Genomic DNA, 16,917 nt, shown 5'->3' with positions numbered 1-16,917 from the left:
GTTGTTTTATCTTGTTAAATTATATTAGCCCAAGTGCTTGAAGAATTTTGTGCAGACACATAAGGGTCCACAAACAGGGACAGCAAGTGGGTAGAAATTTCACTGACCGCAATGAGGGCAGGCTTTTGTAGCTTTGGCCCCAGTCAGGTAGAACACAGTGCCCAAAGAGATCAGGGCTCTGTGGGACCTTCAGCAGTTTCACAGGCCTTGCAAAATGGAGTTCTGTATTTTAATTCTTTAGAAAACTAGAAATTTTAAAATTTCTAATGCTTACAAATTAAATTGTATGTTTTAAATGATATGATCAGCCCAGAACCTTCAAAGGACAGAATATAATTCTGATAATAAACTAAAGTGGTTTATTTTATTTTAATACATTATATTAGCCCAAGTGATTGAAGACTTGTGTCCAGAAACACAAGGGTCTACATGCTACCCACTCGCTGTCCCTGCAATTGCTAGTCTAGTGGAGCAGTGCTATTTCTGGAACAGTAGTTCAGCTTGGATTCAGTGCCTGTGTAACACAATACTGTATGGGCTCACTGGGCGCACCCCAAGAGCCATAAGACTGCCCTCTCAGTCTGCACTCCCTGTAGTGTACTGCTAAAGCAATTAGGATGCCTGTTTCTATTTCTTCAGTAAACATTTCTTCCTCTACAAAGGATTCTAACCCAGTATTGTCAATTGCTTTGCCTAGAAATTGAAAGGTAGAAAATACAAAGTCTGTATTCCCTTAGTTCCTTCCTGTGTACTTCAGGGGTATCCCATGTTAGCTACTTCAGAATTTGTGAGAGGGAGCATACCAGACTGCCAACACAACTGATCTTCCTTGCAGTAATTTCTGTGTTTTTGCTTTCCTAGTGAAGGCACACTGTGTTGCTTTTTCATATTTGTCAACTGAACTGTGTGGCTCATAGCTGTTTCTGCAATACTTGAATCCTGGTGTGCTCTCCACAAAGGCCCCAACTTTAAGGAAGAAAAGGCCAAACCTGACACTTGCCTCTTATGGTATGCCTCGTGCTGTGCAGGCTCTTGTTGCAGCTTGGGAACGTACTAAACCAAAGGCATATGGGGATCTGATATGCCTTCTGATGCCCTGGGAGGGAGGGATTCCAAGTGCCTCGGCTGGGCTCTAACGAGACACACTGAAATGCTGCCAAAGTGCTACTAAAACAAGGAAAGAGATCATGGACACAGTCAGGCATCCTAACTGCGGTACTCTGGTTCTAGAACAACAGCCCTCTGGGACAACACTGATGGATCTAGGTCTGGAATGGAAGGAAACAGATTTTAGTCTGTCTGTGGGTCTGTATCTCAAGCTGTGGTGCTTGGCAGTGCAGCAGACTGTTCTGTTCTCAAGGACCAAGACCACTTATGGTAATAGAGTGGTTCAGACTTGGCCCTGGGAGACCCAGGTTCAAATCCTCAGCCCGCCATGAAAGCTTGCTTGATGACCTTAGGCCAGTCGCACACTCACCCTACGCTAGCCTAGAGAGTTGTTGCAAGGATAACATTGAGGACGGGACAATGATGTGATTCAATTTGGGTCCCCGTTGGGGAGAAAAGCAGGATATAAATGAAGTATACACAAAATAATTCTGCTCCCAGAATAGTCACGGCACTCCATCTGCCTCAAGGAGCTGTTCTTCCACTCCCAAGAACGGTCAATCCAGATGCAGAACGCTACTTTTGCTCCAAGGTGCACCGGTCCAGATCTGGGCCACTCGTTTCACACTCAAATGCCCCATCCCGGACCCAGCACACCCAGTCTACGTCGGGAGCCATCATTCCCTTGTGGGAGCTAACGCTCCAGTAAAACCAGTCCCAGTAGCCTCCACTGCGCTCTGGGGACAATCCTTCCACGCCCGGGGCAAGTGCCTCACACTTCATTCCGCAGGTCGACTCCTGAGGGGAGGCGTGTTGGTCGCAAGCAGCAGAGCAAAGTTTGAGACGGGTAAGTTCCAGCCAGGTGCAAGGGCTGGTGTGCACAGCCGAATGGAAATGTCCCGCCGGTTCCAGAACCAGGCGGAGACCACCAGCTTAGCGCGTGAATTGGCCTAACTCCCCTGGCATTGCACCTGAGGAACAGCCCTCTGTCGGTCCGAAACGAACCGCTGGGCTCGCACTGGGTGCCGCCGCCGCTTCAGGCTGGCAGGGCCGGGACCCCCAGAGGCGTTCAGAAGCGCCCCTCCTTCCCCGCCCCCGCCCCGAGAGGAAAGGGCCGCCCGGGGCTCCTTCCCCGCCCGGCGAGCGAACCATAGAGAGGCCCGCGGAGAGAGCCCACGGGCGGGCAGCGCACAGGAGGCCGGGAAACAGGATCACATCCGGGAATCATGGGCGACAAGCCCACGGACAAAATGGCGGCCCGGAACTAAACGGGGGGAGGAAGAGTCTGCGGGGGAGAGGAACGAGCGCCGCCGCCCGGCCCGTTTGCGCCGTTCTCTCCGGGGCCAGCCGCAGTGCCCGCGCCGCTGCCGCCCCTCCCCGCGCCCTCCCTCCGGCAGGTGGGTCGGACAGCTGGGCCCCCGCCCCGCCTCAGGGAGGGAGGGAGGGAGGGAAGGAAGCGCGGGGCTCGCCCCGGCCAAGGCCCTGCTCCGGGCACGCCTGGCTCCGGCCGGGATAACGGGCCGCCCTGCTGCTGCTGCTGCTGCTGCTGCTGCTGCTGCTGGCAAAGCAGCCTCCGTCCCCCCGGCCCCGCTCCCGGGGGCCCCCGCCTCGCCCCCCGCCCCCGTGGGGTCCGGGCATCTTGCAGAGGCCGCGCCTGAGCAGCCCGAGGCGGGGCAGGGGAGGGGAGGGGGCGCTGTCCACCCTTCACAGGAGGCAGCGCTCCTGGGAATAGTTACTTTAAGCCTGGGAAGGGCACAAGGGGATTCTCCCGCTTTCTGCTTGGTGTCACTAGCAGAAGCCCTGCCTGTGAGGGGCGCAGGGTGTCACTTTCCAGGGAAACAAACAGGAACAGTTTCGCTCTCTGAGGTTTACGTCTGTGCAACCATGCGCCAAGCCGCCTGCTGGCACTCTCATTTCACTACGTCCCTAAAGGACTAGAGATGAAAAACTGCCCCCCAGCGGGCTTGAGTCTCCGCAAGAGAGTCCTTACAGCAGTTGACTAATAACTATGCTTGAAAGTAAAAATGTTTGGAAGTGAGGCAGCACTGAACATAGTAGGTTTCTCGTGTGTGTCAGGACCACTTTAAACCTTACTCGGTGGTAGACCTAAACTTACGGCTGAGCTTCCCAAAACTTCCTGTCTCATTTCTGGCCTCACAGCCGGTCTTCGGGAGTGCCACAACCCATTTGGGGGTCTCAATCCACAGGCCGAGAACCCTTGCTTAAAAGAGCCTGGTGGGCTAGCTTGTTTGCGGAATCTGCAACAATCATCTTGGTTTTTTTCCAGCGAGAATGCGCCTTCCACGTCAGGGGAAAGAAGCACAGATATGTTTCATCAGTCAGCAAGCACTGCTTTGGAATTTATCTCTGTGCCTCAGTCCCTCATCCTAGGGTGAGGTTGTACCGAAGAAAACCGTTCAGGTTATATTGGAAGCAAAGATCAATGTAAAAGGGAACATGCCGGCTCCAATCACCTAACAAAGTTTCTCCCCTCCCACCCCAATCTGTATTTAGGTTGGAATCAGCGTTGCACGGCTAGAAGCGAGATCCACGGTGAATTTGTGGGGTTAACCGCCCGACAGGCGTGTTGAAGGCGGTTGTTTCTTAGAGGTTCTACAGTTACGTGTTTTCATGAAGAGAAGTGAGAAGCCAGAAGGATATCGACAAATGAGGCCGAAAACTTTTCCTGCCAGTAATTATACTGGCAGCAGCCGGCAAATGTTGCAAGAAATAAGAGAGAGCCTTAGGAATTTGCCTAAGCCATCAGAGGCTGCAAAAGCCGAGCAAAGAGTGGGTAAAACATCAAGTGAAGATGCCCGGCAAGGTCGAACTCCCCCTAAATTTGTCACCTACCATAAAGCCTTGCAGGAAATCCGAAATTCTCTCCTTCCCTTTGCAAACGAAACGAGTTCTTCGGTAAGAGGAGTGTCGGAAGTTAATCGGCAGATGCTGCAGGATCTACAGGCTGCTGGCTTCGATGAGGTGAGAACCTGATGCCGTTCTTCACTGTGTGATGTGGGGAAGAGGCCCGCTCTTAGTAATCGAGGAACGTCCCTTTGTTTGGAGTGGACGCGGTGACTAGGGATGGGTGATTCGGCTCGGATACGCCCGAAAATACTCAAATCAAGGCTGATGAGTACTTTTCGGAGTACTTACCCGAGCCGAATCACATATCCCATCAGTTTAAACCAGCCGGCTTGATTCAGCTGATTTGTGATTCGGCTTACTGAGAAAGACCCCAGGAAGCAGCTGATCCGTCCGGCGGGGGTCTTTAAATGCCTCCCCCACAGGCCCCTCTGAAGCTAATTTAGAAAAACCTGACTGCTATTTGAGGAATAATGTTAGATTCCAGCCTCCGCATCAGCACTGCCTTTCACGGTACTCGCAGAGTTATATTTTAAAAATCATCATAAAGAGCTTAGTGACTGGTATGGCTTGAACGTTGAAGAAAAGTTAGCTTGTGGATCTCCTTCTGTTGGTTTTACAGTCCCAATATGATTTGATGGCTCTTCTTTTGTTGTGAATTGTCTGACTTCTGAAACCTGTCTTCTGCTTCCCCCCCCAAATAGGATATGGTTGTACAAGCTCTAATGCACACCAAAAGCCGTAGCATAGAAGCAGCAATCGAATTCATCAGTAAACTAAGCTACCAAGACCCTCGGCGGGAACAAATGGCAGCTGCCGCAGCTAGACCAATTAATGCAGGCTCAAAACAACCAGGTATGCCTGTTCTATGACTGGTCTCAGCAGAGAAAAAAGAAATTTTGGTATTGCTTGCACATGTATGAGTCAAAAGCTTGTAGGGGCAAGGAGATGTTGAGGAAACTGGAGACGTCTAGTGGTATGTGCTGCCCACCTATTCTAGCTAGATACAAGCAGGAAGCCGTGTTGCATTTCATTGTCTGAGGAAGTGTGCTATGTGCACATCAGCTTACAACTCGAATAAGGCTTGGTTGGCCATAAATGTGCCATTGGACTCAAGATTTGATCTTTTCAACGTGTTCAAAGAACTCTTTTCCAGCCCAATTCATAGTCAGAACTCAGTCCTGTTTGTTTCTGTCGAGCATACATGTTACGCAGAGTTCTGGAGAGCAGAACGCATCATCTTTTATTTAGTGAAAAGTGGACGGGAGCTGGGGGGGGTGCCTAGAGCAGGGCAAGAGGACATAAAACGTACTCCTTTCCCCACCCGCCATTTCTTTGATGGAATCCCGATGGGTTTCCAAACCACGTTTGTCTTACCGAATGTCCCGAAGCGCAGGCAAAAAGGCGGCTTGCTTTCATAAGAGAGCCAACTCCTGGGAGCCCAGCATGCTGTCATCTTCTGGGCATAGGTAGATGGGTGGCCTCCCGAGAAATACAGTTCTTTCAGACTACAGTTTTGTAACTTGGGAGTTAATCCTTGGCATCAGGTATTCTGACATGTTTTGAAGTTCGCCTCTTTTTCTGTCCCACCTGTGAGGGCCATTAATTATTTTAAATGGCTGGACCGATACCACATGACATAGTAATGTGACTGTTTCCTCCTTTCTTTCAAAAAAGCAGGGGGTGTTCAGCAATCAGTTAGCCGCAGACAGAGCTGGAAAGGTTCCAAGGAATCCTTGGTGCCCCAGAGGCACGGTCCTGCACTGGGAGATGGCCTGACTTTCCACTCAGAAAATCCGGTGCCTCAGGCTGACGCAGGAAGACCCGTGTCGGGTTCTGGAATAGCAGCGTTTGGCCAGGCTCATCCTGGCAATGGGCAAAGAGTGAATCCGCCGCCTCCACCTCAAGTAAGGAGCGTTACCCCTCCTCCTCCCCCCCCTAGGGGGCAGACACCTCCCCCCAGAGGAACAACTCCTCCCCCTGCTTCCTGGGAAACAAATTCTCAAACCAAACGTTATTCTGGTAGCATGGAATATATGATCTCTCGCATTTCTCCAGTTCCGCCGGGAGCGTGGCAAGATGGCTATCCTCCCCCACCCGTGAACCCTTCACCTGTGAATCCTTCTGCACAGGGACAAAGAGGCATAAGTTCTGTTCCTGTTGGCAGGCAGCCAATAATCATGCAGAATTCAGTGAGCAGCAAACTTAGTTTTTCCTCTGGCAGGGCTGGACTACAAAACGGCAACTGTCAGGCCGATTATATTGTTCATCCGAACATTGTGCCTGGGAGCAGTGCAAATCGTCAAGCACCGCCTCCTTACCCAGTTTCCTCGACTAACCGGCAGAGCCCTACAGCCTTGCAAATGCAAGCAGGAGGGTCTGTGGTCCCTTCAGTTTATCCTAATGGGAACATTCCACAGTCTGTCATAGTACCAAATAGAAACAGCCACAATATGGAGCTGTACAACATCAATATGCCCGGCATTCCAACGCCTTGGCCCCAGTCCTCCTCTGGCAACGGACATGACATCCCAGCATGGCAACCCAATATTCCAGTGAGATCGAATTCCTTCAATAATCCCCTTGGAAACAGACAGAGTCATGCTACCAGCTCGCAGCCCTCAGCCACCACAGTAACTGCTGTCACTCCTGCTCCTATCCAACAGCCGGTAAAAAGCATGCGTGTGTTGAAGCCGGAACTGCAGACTGCCCTGGCTCCTACTCACCCGTCTTGGATGGCACAACCCATGCAAGCGGCCCAGCCCGTCCCCCTTCCTGAGGGGCCGTGTACCAGTATGACTGTCATGTCACCTGCAGCAGAGGCTCCAAATTATCAGGGGCCACCCCCACCGTACCCAAAACATCTACTACACCCCAGTCCGTCCGCCGCTCCCCACGAATCTGTGGGAAAACCTAGCAAAGAGGATCAGCTTAGTTTACCGAAGGATGAAGAGAGCGAAAGGAATGAGAGCAGCGAAGGAACAGACAGAGAGAAGAAGCTAATCACCACCTCGCCTGTCCCTGTCAGGAAACACAAGAGAGACGAAGAAAGGAGGGAGTCCCGCATTCAAAGTTACTCTCCTCAGGCTTTTAAATTCTTTATGGAGCAGCATGTGGAAAACATACTGAAGTCTCATCAGCAGCGACTGCATCGTAAGAAACAGCTGGAAAATGAAATGATGCGGGTAACGCCTTTTAGTGATTTTTCCTGTTGTGCTTCACAGTGTGCATAGTGTGTTTTTGCAACAATTCTGCGAGGCGCGTTGAACTGACAGGCAGTGATTTAGCCAGGTGTAGCTGTGTGTCTGAGCATGGGTAGTCGGGCCTGTCTGTGTCCAGGTCACTGCAGCCCTCGGGCCTTAAATAAACGAATGTACAAGCTTTCCGTTCCTTTGGTATGGAAGGTGCCATGGCTTGTATCGGCCCATCTGAAGGAAAATCGAGAGGGCTCCATCCGTATGTGGCAAATTAAACTAAATTTGTTTAATCTACCTTGCCTTAGTTACGGTAGGATGCTAACGTGTGTCTGCCATGTGCGTGGCTTACTTGTGTGAACGGTGGTCTGGTTCAGTAGGAAAGAACGGTTTCATGTATTTGTCCAGGCTTCATGGTAGTTGCTTCCTATGATCAGCTACTGTCTTACAGTGTTAATCCAGGCAATGCTCGTGCAGTCTCTGCTTCCGTTTGTAGATGGTTGATGTCTGTTAGGTGACAGACAGAACCACAAATCTTCATATAGATTTTTGTTGTGCGCTTTATTTCTTTTCCTCTTTCTCCCACTCCTTCCAGTGTGTTTGGTACGTCCTGGGCCTCAAGCCACAGAGGTGTGTTTCTTTAAAATGCCATCAGAAAATTTCTGATGGAGAACATGCATTCTGATATTAGCTTTTCTGTTGAGGTGGAGGAGTTTTCAGTCTCCCCAAATTATTAAGAAATAAACTCTGTGATCCTCTCCAAGTACAGGCAGGCATAATGAGACCTGCTCTGTGGGCTGTTTTTATTCTTGACAGCTCCTGCGGACATGCAGTTGGAATCCAAGGGAGGGACTGGGGCCAGGGAAAGGAATCCTACCCTGTCAGTAGTAAGAGAATTGTAAAGCTGTTCTCCAGACCTTCCAGTCAAGGTTAACAGTGCCCTAATGATGGCGCCTGGGTGGAGTTCTCATGCCATTCTTCCTAGAGGTGTCTCTTGCACTTTGGAAAAAGAGTCTGTGGCTAAAAAGATGCAGAAAAGGAAAGCGGGCCAGGGGGGTGGGAAGGGGGCCATTGAATGGAAGAGCACTCAAGTGTCCAGAAGCACAAGGAGGTGAAGACAAAGTGCGCAGTACTCTGCCAGGGTCGTTAAGCCTCAATTTCCCCCGAACTGGTCTCTCCAAGTCTGAACTTGCTTCTAATGGACAAAGCTCAGGGAAGAAACCTGCTGCCATCTGGTACATCAGAGGTGGAAAGGCAATTGGGTTTGCTGTGCTGTTTGGCTTATTTTTTGTTCTGCTGTCCTGTGGTAGGGCGCTGTCAGAGTAAAACTTGGATGCTCCGACACGAGCAGTTAGGCATCGTCCAAATCCAGACACGAGTTTTCAGAGTAGTGAAATTGACTGATTAATTTCTCCAGTGCCAGCACCAACAGAAGTATTTCAGCTCCACGTGGTGTAGTGGTTAAGGACGGCAGCCTCTAATCTGGCGAGCCGGGTTTGATTCCCCGCTCCTCACGTGCTGGGTGTCCTTGGGCTAGTCAAAGAGCTGTTCTCACAGAGCAGTCCTGTCAAGGCAGCCCCACCTACCTCACAGGTTGTCAGTTGTGGGGAGAGGAAGGGAAGGCGATGGTAGGCCGCTCTGGGTTTCAACGGGTCGTGAAAAGCGGGGTATACAAACCAACTGCTCTTCTTCACGGATTTCTGGCTTGCAGTGTACCCTCGCTGAACCCTTGAGTGTACCCTTTTCAGTGGTTTTGTATTCCCCGCTAGTTGTCCTTCTCAAAAGTTCTTCCCGTGAAACTGTGTCTTTACATGAACCTGTAAGCGTGCTGTCTGGCAGGTTAGAATTCTTGCTCTTTTGAAATGTTCACGCTTAGTCTCTTTCCTTTTCACTTTCACTAACAGCTGATTTAAACTATTAAGGTGTTGGAAGCTTTCCTGACATCTGTAGCCTTCGTTACTGAGTAGGCAAGTAATATTTTGGAGACCTAGTAATTGTATTTAAAAAATAGCATGGACCCCTTCTTACAGACTCTGCATGCTTACTCTGCATTTCAAGTTCAGCATGGTTTCTTTTACCGTACTTGGACATTGTTTTGTTATCAGATTACTAATTCACTAATGTCATGTTCCTTTCCCTATTTTGTAGCACTTCGTGGCTTGTGCTATGCATAAGGGTTCATTGATACATTTACACTGTGCTGTTTTCTCCCCGCCGCCCCCCTTAATCCTGCATACTGAAAGCGGTCCAGTTATTTAAAGCTCATGTCCTTTCTCTGGCCAGATTCCTTTTCATGTCAAGTCTTGCGTTGTTGGAAGTTTCAGTTCAGTTTATCACATGCACATTAAATCAGATTGCCTTAGGAGTGATGAGAAGATCTAGTTTTGCTGGCCTTACGGGAGAGTTTCCGTAACGGAGAGCAATTACGCTCTTCCTTTCCCCCAGATGCGGGTGGCCTTAAGGGAGGGGCAGGAAGGCCTTGCCTCCAGATTGTCTGCTGTCACCCACCCTGTCGACACAGTTTTTCATCAGTCCTGGGTCTCTCGGTGCATGGCTCTTAATGTATGCTTTTGGAAGAATCCTCCTTTAACTATGCCTAAGGACGTCACGCTTTGTGTCTTGTCATTGTCGTTTTGTCGTTCTGAAGGTTTGTTTTTAACCTTGACTCCTAACACATTGCTGTTTTGTTTTTAACGGTTTGGCAGCATTGTTGCTTATTTAATACCTAAGGCCCCAACTGATCTGAAACCTGTCTCTAGATGTTGCTTCAAACAGAAGATAATTTGTTCACTTGTTGAATTTCACCTTTGTGACACAGGTTGGCCTGTCCCCAGAAGCCCAGGATCAAATGAGGAAGATGCTGTGCCAGAAGGAGTCCAACTACATCCGTCTCAAAAGAGCTAAAATGGACAAATCAATGTTTGTTAAGATTAAGACCCTTGGAATCGGGGCATTTGGAGAAGTCTGCTTAGCAAGGAAGGTGGACACAAATGCCTTATATGCAACAAAAACACTGCGCAAAAAGGACGTGCTTCTTCGGAACCAGGTTGCTCACGTTAAAGCTGAACGGGATATCCTTGCAGAGGCCGACAATGAGTGGGTAGTTCGTTTATACTATTCATTCCAAGATAAGGACAATTTGTACTTCGTGATGGACTACATTCCGGGGGGAGATATGATGAGCCTGTTAATTCGGATGGGTGTTTTCCCAGAGAACATGGCCCGGTTCTACATAGCAGAACTGACCTGTGCTGTTGAAAGTGTGCACAAGATGGGCTTCATTCACAGAGACATAAAACCTGATAACATTCTGATTGACCGTGACGGCCACATCAAGTTAACTGACTTTGGCCTTTGTACTGGCTTTCGATGGACGCATGACTCCAAATACTACCAGAGCGGTAAGAGAAGACTTTTGTCCAAAAACAGCTTTAGGTTTTTTTGTTTAAATCCTTTAATTGTGTCATGATTTGTCTTTTAGGGTGTACTGGCCAAAAGCTGCATTTTCTTGGCACATTCTGTGGCATAGTTGCCGCGGTGCCGGTGCCTAACACAGGCTTTGCAATTAGGTCCCCTTTTTAATGCATGGGTCCAAACCACAAGACTTCTTGGAACTCCCATCTCTTGCCGTAAGACAGTGCTTTCCCCTGAAAGCGGTTCTGTTGTTTCCAAACTACAGTAGACTGCTGACATTACCTTCAACAAGAGGATGTTTCCTGCACATTTGGCTCGGCAAGATTTGTTTGGAAATAACAGGTAGAAAGATTGTGGCATTTAGTGCAAAAGCTTGTAAAGATTGCTTTTTGTGGATGATTTTCTCCAGCCAGTGCAGTCAATTTTTGTGCGACTGATACGTTGGAGATGGCCTTCATCTTCCTGGAAGAAAAACAGCAGACCCAGCTGGTGTAGCGCAGCTCGCAAAAGAAATGCATTTATTTAAAGAAAAACCAAATTCATCCAGAAACCTCTTCCATGTGTATGCCCACTTTCAATGTCAGCTCTTTTAGGACTGATCTGCACCTCCAGCACAAAAAAGTGTGGCTTGATTCCTTACATACAGTCACAGACGAAGGGCTGACACCTTTTCACTTTCTAAACCTGTTGACTGCAGTTACTTAAACATTACTGGAGCATAGTCTTGTAGTCAACTGTGCACAGACCTACGATTGTGGCACACTGACGGGCTGAAAGAGGGGAAAGGAAGTCTCTTCCGATTCATGAAAGTTTCCCTGGCAGATCCCTAGAGATGGCTTAAGGAACCAGTGTTCCTTGCATAGAAACACCAAAGAAGGGCTGACACTTTCCAAAACTATTGATGGCACTTGGTTATCTGGTTTGCATAATGGGTTGTTGGATGTGCTTATCATTTGAGATTTTGACAACATGATGAAGGCGGAGTGCTGGGATGGGCAAGGGTAGTCCTTGTGACAGAAAGAAGAACAGGTAATCCCTCCGGGTGGCATGGGGGACATCCAGGAAAGGAGGTGGAGTTGAGCAAAGGAATATTATGTCAAACGGGAGGACATCTGGAAAGAAGGGGAGTAGAGGGATTGCCAGGATCTGTGCCTGTGGGGCATCATCACATAATTCTGAAATAAGAACACGTGCTGGAGAAGCAGAGGGCAGTCTTGTCATTCTTAGGAACATGCTCACCGGTGCTGGCTAGAACTTGCCTCCTAGGGTGCCCCGCTGTGCACAACAGCACAGGACTGGCTTTTTAGAAAAGTTTTACCAAAGGCAGCCTTGATCAGGGTCCCTTCACTATCGATTGCTCTCTTGGCAGTTGCCAAACCGGCACTTCCAGCACCAGAAGTCTCCCGCAACCCCCTTTGTAGAGACGCCTCAGAAATCTGTATCCTTTTCAGTCAAGACCTAATAAATTAACATAAAGATGCGTGGAGCCACTGAGGTAGGCATACTCAGAAGCAAGTGCCATTTTATTTGATGGTGTGTAGTCCCAGGAGACTGTTTTGAGCATTTTAGCCTTCCTCTGGAACTTGCCCTGGCTTTGTCAGTTGCCTCCTTTTGTTTTCTTTTTTCTTACCTTTTTCGTGCCCTGCGGCTAAATGCCAGGAGAAGTTTAGGCCAAACTGTAATAAGCATTTTTGAATTGGTCGAATCTGCAGTGCGAACCTGCAGCTGCCTTTAGAGGAAAGTGCTTTTATATGAAGTTGGATGGCTATTGCAGGGTTGCTGTAATGCCGGTTCTTGCGCTAGGACGTTAAGCATAAAAACCAAGTTTCAGCCTGTCTTCAAGGGAGTTCAGGCTCAGGTGTGGGAGGGGGAGATGTGTAAGGTCGTCTACAAAACCATGCACAGGTTTGTCTATGAGCAGGTGCCAGCTTGGTCAGGAAAATTTTATTTTGCCTTTGGCCAGTTAAGAATCTGTCAAGAAGCTTAAATAATGAAAAGCTCCTAGGCAGCTGTATGTTCTTTTGAAGTTGTAGCAAGTTAAAGTGATTACAGAAATCCCCCTCCCCTTTTTGTTTCCAAGTACCTCTGTGTGTGTGTGTGTGTTCATTCAGAAATCAGATCAGATAAGAAATGTTGTGTTCAGATAACTGGTTTTCAAAGGCATAGTCCTAAGAAACTCATTTTTGCAAGGCTGACAGGGAATCAGTTTGCGAGAAATGACCAGTTACAGATACGGCAGCTGATGTTGTCACGTCTGTGGATTGATTTCCAAGAGCTTTCTCCCTAAAACGTAAGATAGAGGTTGTGAATATCCGAAGACAGTTTTAGTGGGGGAGGGGGCTTGTTAGGGCAGATCGACTGGAGGAAGAAATGCAGCTTCAAATGAGCGCTTCTGCATTATAGGTGACCACCCGCGTCAGGACAGCATGGATTTCAGTAACGAATGGGGAGATCCAGCAAACTGTAGGTGCGGAGACAGGCTTAAGCCACTTGAACGCAGAGCAGCACGCCAGCACCAGCGCTGTCTGGCACACTCGCTTGTTGGGACACCCAATTACATTGCACCCGAAGTATTATTACGAACAGGTAACACTTTCACTTGTTCTGGTTCTGGGCTGCTAGTTTCTGAAAATAACAGGCCAAAGGAAAAGGGAAGGGCACAGGTTCTCAAATGTGTAATACTACAGAGGCGCTGCTAATGTCCATGAACCAGGTGCAGGAGTGTTGAAACGGCCATCTCTGTATGTGGCACAGTCATGCCAAATAATGCGTATTAATAAAGCGATCTTGGGGGGTGGGGGGTAGAATTCGGGTTATTCTAGAATTCTAACAGAAGAGGGCTGCCACCTGGAACGAAAATCCTGGCTCTTGCTCATCCAAGAACATCCATAAACTTCAGCCGGGGGACCATCACACCAGCCTGTTCAGCCACATGGGCATGTTGAACATCCTTATCCATGGTTCCTCTATATATTTGTGAAACATCCTGGGGGGGGGGGTGGAATGTGTCTGGCTGCCCAAGTTGGAATAGGGCCAATCCGGGTGCAGCCATCTGGCCCTGCCCCTGCAGCTCCCGCCCTCCGTCCCTGGACTCTAGCCACTTAGCTCTCAGACGAGCCTCAGTGCCTGGAGCCAGCAGCAGGTAAGGGTAGAGGGCCCTGGGCAAAGGGTCTTGATGGACGGCCTGCTAACGAGGCCTCTTGGCCTGCTAAGCTGGGCCTGCTAACGAGGGCCTCTTAGCCTTCTAGGCTGGGCCTGCTAACGAGGGCATCTTGGCCTGCTGACTGCCTGCTAAGGAGCTCTGTTCCGAGCTGGCCAGCCCCCGCCCGCCCAAAGCCACCTTAAGCTGCCTGGCTGGGGGCCAGGGTAGGGTACCCTTTCAAGGCCCGTTCTTAAGAACAGGCTTTGAAGCTAGTCTGTTAATGTTTTTGTATCTCTGAAGGGCTTATCACAACTGAATCATTTGCCATGTGTTGTGTTACGGATACGTGGAAATTGGTGCAGTGTGCAGCACTGCTCTTGTATTGGGGTTCATGAATAGTGGCAGTTGCCTGTTATTTGGGCTAGTATTTGAAGAAGAGGCCTTGAGCGGTGGATGGGTGAGAGCTGAAAGGATACGCCATGCTACATGTAGAGGAGCACAACAGCTGGTGCCTTCACAGAATAAAGCGACAAGTGATGATGCTGCATGCTGACTACTTGAGTGTGCTTTGCTTTAGGATACACGCAGCTGTGCGACTGGTGGAGTGTCGGGGTGATTCTCTTTGAAATGTTAGTGGGACAGCCTCCCTTCCTGGCTCACACGCCGCTGGAAACACAGATGAAGGTAACCTGGTGTCATACCTCTCTCAGACACGTTCCACTAAAAGTCTGAAAGATAACTGCTATAAACAGATGAAATTGCACCAACCCGGCAGGCATTACGTTGCACTTAATAGGATAAAACCCTCCAGGATGCTGTCTGCAACAGAGCTTACTTGCATTCCGGTTATGATCCGTAATGAGCTACTAGGTTGGAATTGCCTCGTCTAGTTGCTGGGCTTCCCCACCCCGCCCCTCATTGTTTTAGATGACTGGGGCTCATCCCAGTTGATTCGCTCTTCACAAGGGGGTGATGTGCCGCGCAAGCCCCTTGATAGAGAAGAACATTAATACAATCACAAGTTATAGTGCTGTGATCTTTCACCTTGGCTACAGGCTGAGAGTCACTTTCTGGCAGTACGGAACGGATGTGTTGGCCAGGGTGGGAAGGGAGACCAGATGGATTCATTTGTCTTGGACATTTCCTAGAATGTTGGCTAGGAAGAATGCTGCAGAATATAGACACAGAACCTCTAGGCACACACGATGTCAAGCAATATGAGCAAAGAGGATGCATTTACTTTTGGCTGCGTGGTACCAATATGTCTTGAGGAACTCATTTAACAAAGACATTGAGCCGGTGTTGGTTGTCTTCTTATGGCTTAAACGTGTCTTCTAATGTGTGTGTGTGTTGTGTGCCTCTTTTTTGCATAAAGGTCATCAATTGGAAAACTTCGCTGCACATCCCGCCACAAGCAAAACTAACTCCAGAAGCATCTGACCTGATCATTAAGCTTTGCCGAGGGCCAGAAGATCGCTTAGGCAAGAATGGGGCGGATGAAATAAAAGCACATCCTTTTTTTAAGTCCATTGATTTTTCAAGTGATCTGCGGCAGCAGCCAGCTTGTTACATTCCTAAAATTACTCATCCCACAGACACGTCCAATTTTGATCCGGTTGACCCCGATAAATTGTGGTGTGAGGACAAGGAAGGGAATGTCAATGACACACTTAATGGGTGGTATAAAAATGGTAAACATCCCGAACATGCTTTTTATGAGTTTACATTTCGAAGGTTTTTTGATGACAACGGCTACCCTTACAGCTATCCGAAGCCTATTGAATATGACTATGGTAATCCTAACAAAGTGGAATTTCAGTCAGATGAAGATGATGAGAGGACCAGCAAAGAGACCCAAAACCGTGATCTAGTTTATATTTAGGAGAAAAAGTAAACACAGCTGAACCCCTGTTTGGGATTTCACAGAACTACGCGGCAAGAGGTGTTATCAGCGGGCTGGTTTTTACGGGCATGGGACGGGGAGAAGAGAAAGGACTATCATTGGTTTACCTGCACCTTTTCTCTCCTTTATGAGCAGTTAAATCTCTTTTTCGAGCATTAATTTATTCCAGCGTTCTTAATGATAACTATAAAAAACAATGATGTTAGGAAAATAAATTATGAAAAGGCTTTTTGTAAAGTATTTAGAATAGGAGAGTGTGTGTGTTTGTTGTATGTGAAGCAGAAGTATCATCTGTGTCTGTACATAGAATATGTATGTTAATGTTTTTTAGAATTTTACACTCACATTTTTTGCTGTGACCAAATGCCATATATAGTTTGTGCTTACTAAGTTGCCAGACACATTTCCTTGTTACTAACAGTGTTTAAAGTCCAACTACAGATGAGACCAGAGAGAGTAAATTCAGAGAATGTGGGGTTTGTGACTCTGGAATTGGGTCTCTTTTTCTTCTGCCCAGAAAGAATGATGCTGATGAAGAAGTGTTGATTTTTGTAACAATTTTTCACTACCCTGAGGAGTCTCAAGGCAGCTTACAATCACCTTCCCTTCCTCTCCCCACAACAGACCCCCTTGTGTGTTAGGTGAGGCTGAGAGAGCTTTGACAGGATTTTTCTGTGAGAACAGCACTATCAGGGCTGTGGCTAGTCCAAGATCACATAGCTGGCTGCTGAAGGAGCAGGGAATCAAACCTGGCTTGCCAGATTAGAAGCTGCTGCTCTTAACCACTACAACAAGGTGGCTCTCATGCACACTTAATTTCCTTTAATTTTCTCTGACAGATTATAAAGTGTAGCTGGATTTATGGTGCTATGCAATAATGCATAACTGAGGCTGATTTTGGCATTGAGTTTGGAAAGCAATATTTGCCTATCACAATATGTCAGTGGAAATAAAGGTTTTTAAATATTTCCTTTTTGCTCTTATCCTCAAGATTATTTTTAAAAAGGGTTTGAAAGTACTCTGCACTCTGAGACACCCATATTTGATGTCTCCGTTATCTGGCAGAATGCCTTGACATTTGTCCTCAGCACAGGGCTATGATTATATATCACTACCCTCATCAGGTTTCATCATAGCCACCATCAGCCACAGTCTCATGCAGCCTCACTCTCCTGTCCCTGCAATGACATACCCAATATTATGGCTTTTTCTTTTTACCAATTTTTTTTAAAAAATTGTCCTAATGAACAGAAAGTTACAGAAAAGAAACAAGAAACAATTATTGAGTTTTA

At 48.1% G+C, this 16,917-nt stretch overlaps 1 protein-coding gene across 3 annotated transcripts; it reads left to right on the top strand.

Annotated features, from left to right (window-relative positions):
• Positions 1-2,311: 2,311 nt before the first annotated feature.
• Positions 2,312-16,011, top strand: LOC143843659 (serine/threonine-protein kinase LATS1-like). Of its 3 annotated transcripts, none has more exons than XM_077350120.1 (8): positions 2,312-2,504; positions 3,622-4,089; positions 4,677-4,827; positions 5,653-7,157; positions 9,985-10,567; positions 12,984-13,166; positions 14,300-14,406; positions 15,098-16,011. In XM_077350120.1, the coding sequence occupies exons 2-8, from the start codon at positions 3,739-3,741 to the stop codon at positions 15,602-15,604; spliced, it is 3,387 nt and encodes a 1,128-aa protein (XP_077206235.1). In that variant the 5' UTR covers positions 2,312-2,504; positions 3,622-3,738; the 3' UTR covers positions 15,605-16,011. The 3 variants fall into 3 exon arrangements, with proteins under 3 accessions (XP_077206235.1, XP_077206225.1, XP_077206240.1); XM_077350110.1 differs by having other exon boundaries at positions 5,650-7,157; XM_077350125.1 differs by having other exon boundaries at positions 2,315-2,504; positions 5,650-5,879.
• The last annotated feature ends 906 nt before the right edge of the window (positions 16,012-16,917 follow it).

The sequence above is a fragment of the Paroedura picta genome, chromosome 1 (genome assembly GCF_049243985.1).
Source record: "Paroedura picta isolate Pp20150507F chromosome 1, Ppicta_v3.0, whole genome shotgun sequence".
NCBI lineage: Eukaryota > Metazoa > Chordata > Lepidosauria > Squamata > Gekkonidae > Paroedura > Paroedura picta.
Note: the sequence above shows the minus strand (reverse complement) of the source record. Positions and strands in the feature narration are given on the sequence as shown.